The sequence below is a fragment of the Sinocyclocheilus anshuiensis genome, unplaced genomic scaffold (assembly GCF_001515605.1).
Source record: "Sinocyclocheilus anshuiensis isolate Anshui unplaced genomic scaffold, SAMN03320099.WGS_v1.1 scaffold94, whole genome shotgun sequence".
In the NCBI taxonomy this organism is placed as follows: domain Eukaryota; kingdom Metazoa; phylum Chordata; class Actinopteri; order Cypriniformes; family Cyprinidae; genus Sinocyclocheilus; species Sinocyclocheilus anshuiensis.
This window is the reverse complement of record NW_015546049.1, coordinates 955,696-969,722: the sequence shown is the minus strand read 5'-3', so window position 1 is coordinate 969,722 and position 14,027 is coordinate 955,696. Positions and strand designations below refer to the sequence as shown.

Genomic DNA, 14,027 nt, shown 5'->3' with positions numbered 1-14,027 from the left:
TTTTTTTTTTTTTTTGGTTAGATGATTAAATTAAGGTTTGTGTTTAACACAAGCTCAAAATATGTTCACATTTCATTCTACACTCTAATGGGTTAAGGGTTAAATACAACCCAGTGCTGGGTAAAATAGGGACAAACCCGGTTGGGTTACTACCCAGGGTTAAACATACCCAGCACTGGGTTGTATTTAACCCAGCGTTTTTTAGAGTGTACAACATAAAATACATAAGTAATAACCCAATCAAGATTTTTTTGTCTTTTATGTTTCTTGAAAACAACTGTCTAAATGGAATTACAGAGGTTGTCTGGGTCAATAAACAGCATCATGCCAAACAGGTAAACTCATCTACTCACTCACACTTTCCAACTTGTAGATTTGAAATGAAGATGAAAAGATTTGTCAGAAGTTTAGTGATGGTGGCACTGAAGCTGTGCTGTAGTTCTTTTATAGCCTAATTTTAGCTACTTCTGGCTTTTTGAATTTAGCTTTAAAGTTAGTCAAAGTTGTGGTAATTTGTGAAGATTATCGTGATGCACAAAACGTGTGAGAATGGATGGACCCATCTGTTCATAACACCAGAAGTTGTTTAAATCTGCTAATCAGATTGCGTCTTTTTAGTTCTGGAAAGTGTTTTTCAGTCAGTCGGTTTGTATGTATATATATATATATATATATGTATGTGTGTGTGGTTGTACATACACATATGTAGTTGTTCTTTTGGTGTTTGGCTTAGTGTTATGTTAGAATCATTATTATACTCTCATACCTTTTGTTCTTTAATATTTTGAATTTTTTTTTAGCTTTATTTTTTGTTTTTCATTTAAATGTTAAGTTTTTAAATTTTGTTGTATACATTTGTCATTTTTATTTAATCTCTTTATTTTTAAAATGTTTATAGGTAGTATTTATAAAGTTTTAGCTTTTAGATTTGGATCTGTTTTTAGTTGTTTTAATACTACAATTACAAATCAGGGGTGGGCAAACTTGGCCCTTCCAGGCCACTTTCCTTGAGAGTTTAACTCCAATTACACCTGAACCAGCTAATCATTGTCTTCAAGACTACTAGAAGGCTACAGGCAGGTGAGTTTTATCAGGGTTGGATCAAATCTCTGCAGGAAAGTGGCCCATCAGGGCCAAGTTTGCCCATCACTTATATATATAGTATTTTTTTTTAAATATTGATATTGTTAATTTGATCCTTTTGAAATTTGTGATCAATATGCAGACACAAAAAACCTTTTAAAATACAAAGACAAAGTGTAATTTATTGAATGATGCAGGCGTAGTGTTAGCCAGGCGGTCTTTTGACACGAACAGAACAAAGCAACAATTTAAAGAGAGTTTTAGTGGGTCAATCAAATGCTTTTCTAGATGCTTTTCTCCCGAAACATGGACTTGCACATGGAAGCAGTCCAAAGGCCAACTGACAAATCAGAAGTCCTGGGAAAAAGGCGACAGGGGAAGAGCTCAGGGCTGTGATTTTTGTTCAGTGTCTCTTCTTCCCTTTCTCCCTCCCCATCCTGAGGCCTCAATGGTCATGCTCAACTGCCTCAACAGAGAGACACTCTTTTTTGGCCCTTTTCATTCGTCTGTGCCCCTCTTTGCCTCTTTCCAGCCATTTGCCCTCTTTCAGCCCCTCTCGCCCACATCTCAACCCATAACACCCCCCGAACGTTTTCTCTTCCCCCGAGTCGCTCTTGATTTCTCTCTTTCGCCGGCCCTCACCCCCTCTGTGTGACTGGGCTTCCTTTTTTGATAGCTGACCCCTCCTTGTGTTATTATTCAGGTCCACCATTGTATAACATGTTTCTTTTCTACGGCGCCTACAAAGGGAGCATTTGATCAGAGGGTTACGGTGCGCGGGTCGCAGAAATGCAACTACACGGTGGTAACCTTTGTTTGGGACAGCAATAGTGGGTTGACCTCATCTCTTCTAAAGTGAAAGGCCCGAGCTATTCAAAAGGCCCAGTCTCACTTGCTGAGCACATTCAATCGAGACCGGCCTGTCACAGATATTGCTTCACAGTTATCTGAGGCTAAGGCCTCTTTTTCTGGGAGTTCGACTGCTGGGCCAAAAACATAACAACAGCTATATGGTCCTGGAAGTATAACTCTTGAATAGCCCCGATCATGCCCTTGAGGTTTCTCTCAGGCTGCTGTTGTTGTCAACTGAATAAGCCTGACTCTGAAAGAAACTGGCTCCCAATTTGGCCGACTTGTTCCTGGAGGCCTTCGACTTTAACCCACACTTGCCGTGCTCATGTTCTTGATGCGCCCACACACATACAGCGTGATCTATGAGAGAGTGAGAATTCGACCTGTCAGCTAATGATCACTGACTCCTTCAAAGCAAATTCAGCGTAGAAGCGCATCTCAAAGGAGTCGAATCCATCACGGCCGAATTTCAAGTTCCCACAAAAGGCGTTAGGGAGTCAATGAATCACACATCCCAAGACCTTGTTATATCAATACTTTTACATGAATTTAATACACACTCTATAATAAATATTTCCATTTTTAAGTATTTTACAATCTTCCAATAAAAATATATAGTCATGTACAAACAATAAAGATGCTTTTTGATAATATCACTAAACATCATGGAATCGGTGTGCATCTGCATATGTTTGGGATCTTCAGTAGGTAGCTGCCATGTTCACTGTCAGAATAAAATGTGCAAAAATTGTACAACAGCTTGTACAACCCACTGTTAAAGGTCCATATTAGTGCCTTAGAGTAGCAATATGTACCCTTTGGCTACTACTATGAACCTTTTAGGGGTACATAAGGTACAGGTAATATATATCTAATATAAATTCAATATCACCATACTTTCTCCAGTTGATTAATCACAGTTCATTAAGGCAATTGGGTCCCACTTTATATTAAGTGGCCTTAATGTACTTACATTTAAATTAATCATTTGGTACAATGCACTTATTGTGTACATACATGTTTTACATGTACTTACATTTGAAAAATACCTGCATGTAATTACATCTGTAATTAATTTCTGTAATTACATTTATAATTACACTGTTGACCCATCCCTTACACCTTAACCCACCCTTTAACCTACCCATACCAACAAACCTGTCCCTAACCTTACCCGTATCCCACCTCAATAGCAGCAAAAGTGTTTTGCAATACAATATGAACACAATAAGTACATTACTTATTTTTTGAAGTACATAGTAGTTAAGGCCACTTAATATAAAGTGGGACCGGTAATTGTTTTGCATTACAAGTTTCTTTAAATGTTATGGTTAGATACGCAAATGCGTCACTATCCAATTAATTATGCACTAATTGCATACATTTCTAGAACAGAAGTCTGAACACTGTATAAATCCAGGTTTTAAATTCAATTTCATTTGACATATTTAAGTTTTTTTCAGAGAGAACTTTGGATATCTTTTTTTCTTAATCACTCCATAAATTAGAAAATACTTTCAACAGACAAAAAATAAAATAAAATAAATAACCAACTTTTTTATACATATTAAACATATATTTTGCATATAAATCAGAAGAATGATGTATGAAACAACCCCTCTATAAAAAAACCTTCAGAATATAGATATGAATAAAACAGTAAAGTTTGGTATATGTCATTTCTGCTGAGGTGGACAAAAACTCATTTTGAGAAAACCAGCTTTAAATATATGCATTGTAATTGGTATCTGCAGATGCAAATGGATGAACTGTAAATGTGCAGTTTTTTTATGAAACTGAAAATAAAAACTGAAATAAAACATGTTATGGAAAAAACAATGGTTTTGCCTGTAGTGTCTTGACTTGAGGGCTCTGCCCCAGTGACAAGCTGCTGTACCCCTAAAGATACAATTTTTGCACATTTTTCTAACAGTGTATGTGTGTCGTGTGTTCTGTTGTCTTGCTTCATTCCCAGAGATGTGTTGCTCATTATTACAAGGCTTACAGTGTCCTCTGTTCAGTCAACAGTTCAGTAATTATCCCAGAACAAACTGTCCTTCGTATTGTGATTCATCTCAGATATGAGCCTGCTGTGCAGACTCCTTCATTTTTACACAACATCAGTTCGGCGTGATGTCCAGTAACTCTGGATGCACGTAGATTAGATAAACTCAAATTAAGATAGCACTCCGGTATAAGATACGATTCTGCCCTCAATTCACGCTTGTGCGCTGATGGTGCTTAGTCCTCTTGTTAGAGGGATATGGGATTAAATCGAAAGGTTTCTGTTCTGTTAACAGGTGTCCTCGAGGAAGACGTTTCATGAAATGGGCCTCTCGCTGATGCTGCTGGGTCTGCGTGGCTTTCCTAGGTCGACCCTTGCGTGTAAAGGCCATGTACCAGCCTTTGTACTTAGCGTTCTGCAAAGCCGTGTAGTTATTTTCCAGAACAATCTCGGTGAATATACAGTCCCTGCCATGGCCCTTCCTCTGGCAACAAAAAGAGACAGACAGCGGAGGACTGAAATGACAAACTCGGAAATCTGCAATTCAAGCCTGAGAGATTTATGAGGTTCAATTTTGTTCTCAGGGCATGATGGGTTTACCTGTGATGATACCATTAGTGCAATTCGAACCAATTGAATTGACTATATTTTAGTATGATTTCAACAACATCATTTTGCAGAATAATTAAAGAAAAACACACCAGATGTTTAATTACTTAAACTCACCCGTCCAACAAGCTTGCCTCTCTTGTTCATGCAAATGTAGTATCCTGTTTTTGCTCCTCTGATTCGAACCCGGCTTCCAAATGTGTCGGTTTCCACAACAAGTTTTGCTGGAATTGTTAAACCATTGAAAAGTCTATTACTTTTTTACTTTCAGGTGATACATACAAATGAATGATGCTCTTGGTTGTATATTGGGGAGTTTTGATTTGCATTGTTGTAATGTAGTCTGGGTTGAAATGTTAAGTGTAAAAAAGACAATACTTAGCCTAGATGTGTGAATGTGTGTGTGTGTGTGTGTGTGTGTGGGTGTGTGATACTGGTATATATGGTTTATGAGGACACAAATCTGTATAATGACATGGGTACTACAACGTAAACGTGGTTTATGAGGACACTTCCTGTGTCCCCGTAAAACAACAGGCTTAAAAAACATACAAAACGGTGTTTTATGAAATTCAAAAATTGCCAGTAGTTTTCTGTAAGGGGTAGGTTTAGGTGTAGGGTCGTTGTAGGGCGATATAAAATACAGTTTGTACAGTATAAAAACCATTACGCCTATAGAGAGTCCCCGTAAACCACAGATGCAAGTATGTGTGTGTGTGTGTGTTTGGCCAAGACTACAAAGAGTAAGATTAAGAGTAACAAAGAAGGATATAAACCGATGACGCTGACCTCACCTCTCTTCATAAACTGACTCATACGTTGAGTTGTAAAGCTATGAAAATTCCTCGTAAAATGACCCTCCAAAAAAGTGGGCAATGTGGATGGACTGCACGAGTGGAAAGATGGCTAGACATGCAGAAATACTACGGTGACAGGGATTCGTCCCCAGCGGACGGGATTCTAACCACTGTTTTGTTTGGAGAAGAAGAGCTGCAGCTCACTTAAAACAGGTGCCTTACTGTATAACTTTAAAATTACACTGAGTTCAAATAAAAGCAAGATTGACTTCTCATTTGCAGCATCAGTGCACACTATGAATCATAGGGCAACCATCCATTTAGCAAAGAAAAAAATACACGTAATTTTGGAGCTAAAAACTTGTTAAGTGATTAAAACTTTAGATCATCATCTTGCCTCACACATAATGTAGGAACATTTGCAATAAACATATTTGTTTTGGAAGACATGAAAGATGAAAACTAATGACGTTAGAAAAGGTTAGAAAATTGCATGCCACATTTCTGTTCTACAACTCTTTATTATACGGAGAACTGTTCAGGAAATGTTAAGACGGCAGAGGTAAGATGAGTACTGATGTGTTTTCCAGAACCAAAACGGGTTTCTCTTGAGATTCCCAAACTCTACAATATAGAATCCATTTCAAACTATGCAGGTTACTTTTTGGCAATGACATTTACTGGATATTCTGAAGTAATACCTTCAACTGACTTGTTTTGTCATTTCAAGCTGACAAAGTATAATAATGCAGAACAGTAGGCCTGTCGCAATATTCAATATATCGACTTATCGCGCAATATATGTACATGACCTCAATCATTTTTGGGGACGCAATATATCGCCCATTATAGTTACTTAAAAATTAATGTCACCATGTTTTTGTACATTCCACTTGCGCCAGTGTCTTTTGCAGCTTCTCGTACATAACGCAGTGTAGTCATAAGGTGCTAGTTCAAATTTAAAAAGTGCTTCTACAAAAAAAGGTTCATCTGCAGATATGGCCTTGTTTAGGGATCTGTGCCTTTGTGCATACGGACATCTGACTGCTGAGTAGTGATTGTGTTTTTCAGCAATAGCGTGCACCCTTAATTTACAGAGAAAAAAAGGTCAGGAAAAATCTGTAGATGGAAAAATCTCCATACAAGTTCTTTGTGAATTGTTCTTTTTTTCTACTTGTTACTTTGCACTTTTTGTTGGAAAATGTTTATTTACTATTTGTTCAAGTTTTTTAAGGTATCTAATATTTTGATACTTAATTTCTATGATCTAAATATTCTTAAAAATGTAAAGTTTGTTGTCATTTGGAAGAGTGTAGGCCTTCTTGCATTATTATGCTGTTACATTATGATTATATATTCAGTGGCATAAAATGGTCTTTAAAATGACAATAATATCGCTTATCGCAATTATTTCTGGGGCAATATATCACATAACAAAAAGTTGTTATCGTGACATGCCTACAGAACAGTATGCCTGCAAAGACTGTGACTTGCCATGAATATCTCCATCCTCGCCATTGGCGCTGACCCTTTTATTGCCCAGGACTTGTACATGTTTACCACTAGTCCGGCTATAGAGCTGATAAATCCTTGTTAATCTCCGACTCATCCTGTCCGAGAGACGACTCTGCTCCGTTACATGGTGCTTAAAATTGGGTACAGAGATGGACTGCATCGTCATCTATAAAAATGTAACAGAAGAACATGCAGATTTGTGGTGTATAAACAGAAGAACTATATTACGATTATTTAAAGTGTGGCATACAACATGTATATAAGAACAATGATATGATCTACACTCTTTTAGGGACAATAAAGGTGACACTGTTTCTCATCAGATTCAAATAATTATTTTTGCAGTGGAGGACAGAAGATGATTGGCACTCTGAAGGCAATTGCCCTGTCCACACTCTGGATGGCATGTCAATAGGGGTCCAACACTGATCTTTCACCCCGTCTCTTTGGGCCCGTTCTCATAATGATTTTCTTTTGTAAGTCAGCTATGTGCCGTGCCCACATGTTAGAGCCATTACCTTTAAAGCGAGGGGTTTACGTCTTTTCAAGATGTTTGACAATTTGCCAATGACTCTATTAATAATGAGTTGTTTGCATGGTTATAACACATTAACTGCCCACATATAACATCACAAGATTAAAGTGAGTAAAAAATTGTATCGCTATGCTTGACTGGAAGATATTCAAATGGGGAGACAACATTTTGTTTTCAATGATTGTTTTGTTTTGACTTAATTGCACTATTACTATATATATTTATTTACATTTAATTTATATTTTATATTTTATAAACCTATGAATTATTCCTAAACTGTAAATATTATTGTCAGATTTAAGTGTTGCTTTTACAACCTGAACCACAACTGGGTGGGATGTAACACTAATAGCAACTGTGGATTTTATTATGGATGGAAACTTTAATATTATTTGAAAATATTAAACGTAAAAGAAACATTTAATTGAAAACAGCACAAAAAAAAAGAAACTAATATGCAAATACATAAAATATATGATAACAACTCATGAGATGTGTGTTTGTCACTCTCACAGTTGTCACACCTGTACACTGTTCTATTTTGTTCAGTTTTAATACACTGAAAAGTCATGTCATAACCCTCCCTCTCTGGTCAGAGATGATATTCCTATTTTTAATATGAAGGTAAAAAGTTGTGGAAGATAAAGGCCTATATATAATTAAAGAAAACAGCCTGCTGATTCAGATGAAAACAGTTTAACATCCATTAACACTATCAGTAAAATTATAAGACAGATGTTAATTTTATTTTTTTACGGAGACACAAATTATACAGTCTCCTGAGGGGGTGGTTGTTATGTTTGATGGTGATTTCACCACTTAACCCATTTCTAATTGGTTAAACCGATATTACACACTATTACACTTAACATGTTCCCATCAGTTGTTAATTTTATTTTTTTACGGAGACACAAATTATACAGTCTCCTGAGGGGGTGGTTGTTATGTTTGATGGTGATTTCACCACTTAACCCATTTCTACTTGGTTAAACCGATATTACATACACACTATTACACTTAACATGTTCCCATCAGTTTACCTAGTTTGAGATGCTTGTTTGCAAACAAAATGCAGAAGACTTACCTGAGTGTAAAAACACAGGGTGATAAATTGAAGTAATCTGAAATACAAAAAAAGAAAAAGAAAAAAGTTAATTAGAGAACTATTCTTTAAAATATAAAAATAACTCTTCAGCAAAAGCCCATATTAAGTGTACTTACATGTAACCTAACCTCGATGATTTCAGCCTCATTGTGAGATTTCCAAGCCCTGTCTGATTATTATCCGAAACAATAAATTCTTCATTAATTCCTCTGTGCGTGTAGATTATTGTGTGAAGATATAATAAACTGAGTGACAGGATAAAATATATTGGTATCGACTGTGATGTATTCATCCACTGAGTCCATGTCAAATGAATCCGTCAAGTAACTTTTATTCCTTAGAGTTCAAGCACCTTGCAGGCGACTGTTCTCACACACATAATTCATGATCGGTGTCCGATTGCAGCGAAGATGCGAAAAATAAAACATTCTTCATAGAAAATCAGCGACAACATCCGGCAGCGTGCGGGCGCCCGTAGTGAGACTTTGCATTATGTTTCCTCACGGTATCTCCAGTACTGATGTAAATGTCACTGGAACAGTCTGAAGTCACATTTAGGTTGATAAACTGTGATGTTTCCCTGGCGAGAGACTGAGAGCAGGAGCCCTGTGTCTCTCTCCACTTTCAAACTCCCAATGTCAAACCCACTCTTCTCGTGTAGTCTGACTGACTCCCGTTACCTCCACAGAAGCCTCATCCCACCCCTCAACGTCTAAACTCCTTCACTGAGGGAGAAAGGCATTTCGTTTAGCCTGAACAATTACTAGAAGAGTTTATACAGTTAAAGATGCTCTCACAAAACTGACTGAATTTAACCTTTTTTTAAAACAACATTTAACCCATTTAATCCCACCTGTTACATTCGTGATCAAATTTTACATTTGAATATAGTCTAAAAAGAGTATGTATTTTAAAGTTTGTAAAAAAACATGTCATAATGCACACACAACTATTTTAAGACATACTTTATGATAATTAAATATTTAAATAATCTATTATTAATGTGTTATAAAGTTTGTTCTTAACTGATGTAATTAACTGATTAATTCATATCAAAAATTTTAGTTTTCAAATTATTAAATGAAACAAAAACTTTTCTCCCCAGAATTATTGCCAAAGTAATACAAATCTTAATGTTACTTAAATTGTAATTAGTTTTCAGTTAAAATCCAGGAATAAAACATACTTGTTTTATTTGTTGGCACTTTATTACAAAAGACATGCCATTTGTATTGAAATATCCAACTATTAACATGCATTTGCTCACTAAAAGAGTGAATAAAAGTGTTAACAGCACCTACAAAAATAATAATCTTCATCACTGAAAATATGCAATTTTTTTTCAATAGCTAATGTTATCTGCATAACATTCTGAAATCATGACAGACTTAATACTCATAATATACTGGTTTAAGTACACCTCCCGACCAGCCCAAACCAAAGAAATATATAACCCAGCCTCTAATAGGAATTTTTGTTTAAAAAAAAAATAAAATTCTCCCACAAGGAAAAGGGGAAAATTGAAAATATTCTGATATCCACTCCAGAATATATGCAGCTACATTAAGCTATTCCCTGGCTGCCTGTAAGATTTTGCTTCACTGTGCCTTTGTGCTGACCCCAGTTTTCATTTTTTCATTCACACACTGCATGTGTAAGTAATATATGCTCCACGAGAGTTCTTAACATATAATGGCTAGACATGTGCTGTCAAGTACTCCTAACAGCTTAGTTAACATTGATACATTAGATCCACCAGAAAACAAAGCATCTAAACTGTTCTGTTACCTGTAGCCTATATTGTGCTTGATAATGTAATATGTCAATTTCATATCATGATCCCAAAAGCATGCAATAAAATCACCATGTCTTAATGCAATGCTGATCTGTCACAAAGCTGTAAAGGTCCTGGATCAATGGACTGGAATCCAATGGTGTATCTCAATTGCATATTGAGATGTCTTCATCTGCTAGTGGGATTTTTTTCTTCACATTCTGGCAAATAAAGGTTTTACTCTAGCCTTCAATATGCTTCAGTGACCATAACATGGATCACTGCAAGTACCACCAATCTCAAACTGAGACTATAATTCCCATGCATGACTCATAACCCAAAAAAGAACCACTTTCACACCTTAGGAGCAACAAACCAGCTGCTAAGCAGCATAGAAAATGTCATTATCGGTATTGGTTTAATTCCATCCCATAAATTACTCATATCAGTCTGTGTGCTGGCTTAGAGGGTGAGAATGTACCTGACTGATTAGATCCAGAGGGAGACAGCCACGAGTGATTTTGCCACCTGGAATGATTCAGTGCACTAGTTAGTCAGGTCCTATCTCAGACATAACACTGAATTTGTGCGTTGGAAAAGTTTGTTCAGGTTATGTCTTGAATTTTAATGTGTTTCTGCAATTAAATATGTTGAGGTCAAGAGCACTGACAGTGCTCATTTGAGAAACTTTTGGAGCAGCTCTTTGGTGCAGATTTACTAACTTCATTTAACTCAAATGACAAATGTCTCAAATGATTTCCATTCAATTGATCAATAACATTTTACAACATGGTCTCATTGGCTTACTACATTAGTTATTGACAATATAACGACCATAAGGCATCATTAGCAGAAATTTGACTTCGCAGCTATTTTATAGCTAAAATTATCCTTATCATATGCAAAGACTTAGATCAACTATGTGTAATGACATTACACTACTTCCACTTCTTTCCTCCTTCAATGTATTTAAACATGTATATATTGTTTTTCAACAAAATAATTATATATTGTGAAAAAGTCACCTCATAAGATCTCTTACTACTGCACCACAGTCAAATTTATTTTACATTTACTACAGTATTCATTGACTTGACTCATCATTATGGACCGGATAGTACTTTCACAGTATCTTTAATGTATTCACAATTGTTTTAACATTCTCTGTGTTTGGCTTTTGAGACCTCACCTTAACACGTGACTTATATTCTTGTCTACACAGTACAGTATGTTCATTTTATTGATAGTCACTTTTACTGGACTTAAAAGCAAAACTGCCTCCTTTTAAATCTGGAATCCATAATTTGTATATATAACAGAGCACAGTGTCTCCTTTATTTGACCCTGTCCTTTTTTCATAGCTTTTAAACACCCTCTACAACAATGTAATATGTTCAGGGTGAGGAGCTTGTTTTCTTTCTTGTTCTCCCTCACCCTAACTCTTTGTGGTCAAACAGCCAAAATAATTCAGCAGTGGTTAACCAAGACTCATGCTTTTGTCAAGCTAGAGGAAACCAAACGGTGCATTTTAATATCACAGCCATGTTTTAATCCAAATTTTTTTTCCCATAGATTTTCTTTATGCCATAGTTGTATTTCTCCTCTTGCTTAACCAGTTCTGGTCCAGGTCTGCCATCTGACGTCTGGTCATTGAGTGGTTGATGCTCTTCCAAACATTGTCCCCTGTCCTTCTAAATAGCAGCAGGAAAATAAAAGTGAGAGACCGAGTGAAACAAGAACTCTGGCATGGGGATCTATGGTTATTCTTAGAGGAAGAGGAGAATGAGAAAATGTCTAAAGCAGCTAATATGAGCACACTCCATTAAGTAAAGTATTATTCACTCCAGTTGATGCCAGGCACAAAAATAAACTCCACTGTGAGACATAGAGAGAGAGAAAGAGATACAGAAATAGAGAGCGGTGTAAAGGTAGACACCATGGAGGAAAATAAAACGGAATGTGCCTTGAATGTGGAAACAAAGTTGGAAGTAGATCACAGGTGTCATCCAGTAACACAAATCACTGTATACACTTTTGAATGACACATGCTGTCAGAGACTGTTCTAAACACACTGGATTCAGCTGCGATTGTACTATAACTGCCTGGATAGCAGACATGTGTTAATGGTTTTAGCACAAGCAAATCTAAGGGAACTGTCTTAAAAAAAACCTTCCAATGAAGTTCAATGAGTGAAAAAGGTGTTCAAACTTTTGTTTGGTGCTAAGAGAAAATCTAAGCCAACCCGAAAAGTTAGTACCACCCTGGTTCCCTTGACCAAAACCCAATAGGATTTTTCCATTGGCTTTTGTATTATTGCAGAAAATAAGCTCTGTTTAGGTTTCTTAAAGGGTCATATGATGCTGCTAAAAAGAACATTATTTTGTGTTTATTATTTGGTGTAATGAAATGTGTTTATGCGGTTTAAGGTTAAAAAAACAAATTATTTTCCACATACTGTACATTATTGTTTCTCCTCTATGCCCCGCCTTTCTGAAACTCGTCGATTTTTACAAAGCTCATCGATCTGAAAAGCGAGGTGTGCTGTGATTGGCCAGTAGTAGTGGCCATGGTAGTGGCCATAGTTTCGCTTTCACAATGAAACACAGCGTCACACACGGTGGCCTAGAGTGAGCAGAGGCCGGGGGCTAGAGTGAGGAACGGCCGGAGGGCTAGAGTGAGCATAGGTGGGTGGGCTTGAGAACGGCGCGGCCGGCAATTTCGACGAAGGAGCGTCCGGAAGGCTTGCAGCAACCACATGTGACGACCCCGGGCTGGACTCCGCTTCCTTTTGGAAGGCCAAACAAAGTAGTTTCGCTTTCAAAACGAAACACACAGCATCTCGACATGGCGGCAGCAACAATACTACAGCGAGAATAAAAGTTACGCCTTCTTTCTTTGCGTGAACATTTGGGCGGCGTTATGCAAATCTTCCCAGATAGATATGTGGGGGCGTATAGATATAGGTGTGGCTGACTCTTAACTTTTATAAAGAATATCTCTTTGGATTTGAGACTTTAGTCTTTGCAACTTTACAGATCTTCTTTATGCACCAAGAGCTTGTAACACTCAAAAGAGAAAGGAAAAGTTGAAATCGCATCATATGACCCCTGTACACGATTTGTCTTTACAAATAAACACAACCTTTCTTAATTTTGATTTAAATTTAAATCTTAAATGCAATTACCAGAAGTAAAAAAAATAAATAAAAATACCTATACATGAACTATACCACTGTTACATGACTTCTCTGTCAGTCAGTCTTTATTTAAAAATATAGTTTAAATTAGTTTGCAATAGTTTGCAAGAGCATGATTATAAACACAATGAGGCTGTGAAAGCGGTGGCCAACGTCGGTTCTGGAGAACCACAGTCCTGCGCTAACCTTGATTAAAGGGGTCATATGATGCTATTTCAATTTTTCCTTTCTCTTTGGAGTGTTACAAGCTCTTGGTGCATAAAGAAGATCTGTAAAGAGAAACCGCTTCGTCATGCCTGGAGCTGATCCGTGCTGGTCGCTGAGGAAATACATCAACTTTGCACTGTGGATCACTGGATCAGCTTTCACCATGGACGAAGCGGAGTTCAGCCCGGGGTCGTCACATGTGGTTGCCGCGTGCTGCCGCTCACTCAAGCCGGCCTCCGCTCACTCAAGCCCGCCGTGTGTGACGCTGTGTTTCATTGTGAAAGCGAAACTATGGCCACTACCATGGCCACTACTACTGGCCAATCACAGCACACCTCGCTTTTCAGA

At 37.1% G+C, this 14,027-nt stretch overlaps 1 protein-coding gene across 1 annotated transcript; it reads right to left on the bottom strand.

Moving 5' to 3' along the window:
- Positions 1-4,057: 4,057 nt before the first annotated feature.
- LOC107699081 (fibroblast growth factor 8b-like) lies at positions 4,058-8,649 on the bottom strand. The gene is made up of 5 exons (XM_016500249.1): positions 8,618-8,649; positions 8,481-8,517; positions 6,841-7,027; positions 4,667-4,773; positions 4,058-4,424 (listed from the first exon to the last, which is right to left on the bottom strand). The coding sequence occupies exons 1-5, from the start codon at positions 8,647-8,649 to the stop codon at positions 4,149-4,151; spliced, it is 639 nt and encodes a 212-aa protein (XP_016355735.1). The 3' UTR covers positions 4,058-4,148.
- Positions 8,650-14,027: the final 5,378 nt, after the last annotated feature.

Bases quoted from the DNA above. Each gene is read 5' to 3' on its own strand.
- LOC107699081 (XM_016500249.1), bottom strand. From the start codon at position 8,649: ATGAGGCTGAAATCATCGAGGTTAGGTTACAT. The intron at 8,518-8,617 runs GTAAGTACACTT...TTTGTATTTCAG, and splicing joins TCATCGAGGTTAGGTTACAT to ATTACTTCAATTTATCACCC. The intron at 4,774-6,840 runs GCAAGTCACAGT...TAACAATTCCAG, and splicing joins CGAGGATGGAGATATTCATG to CAAAACTTGTTGTGGAAACC.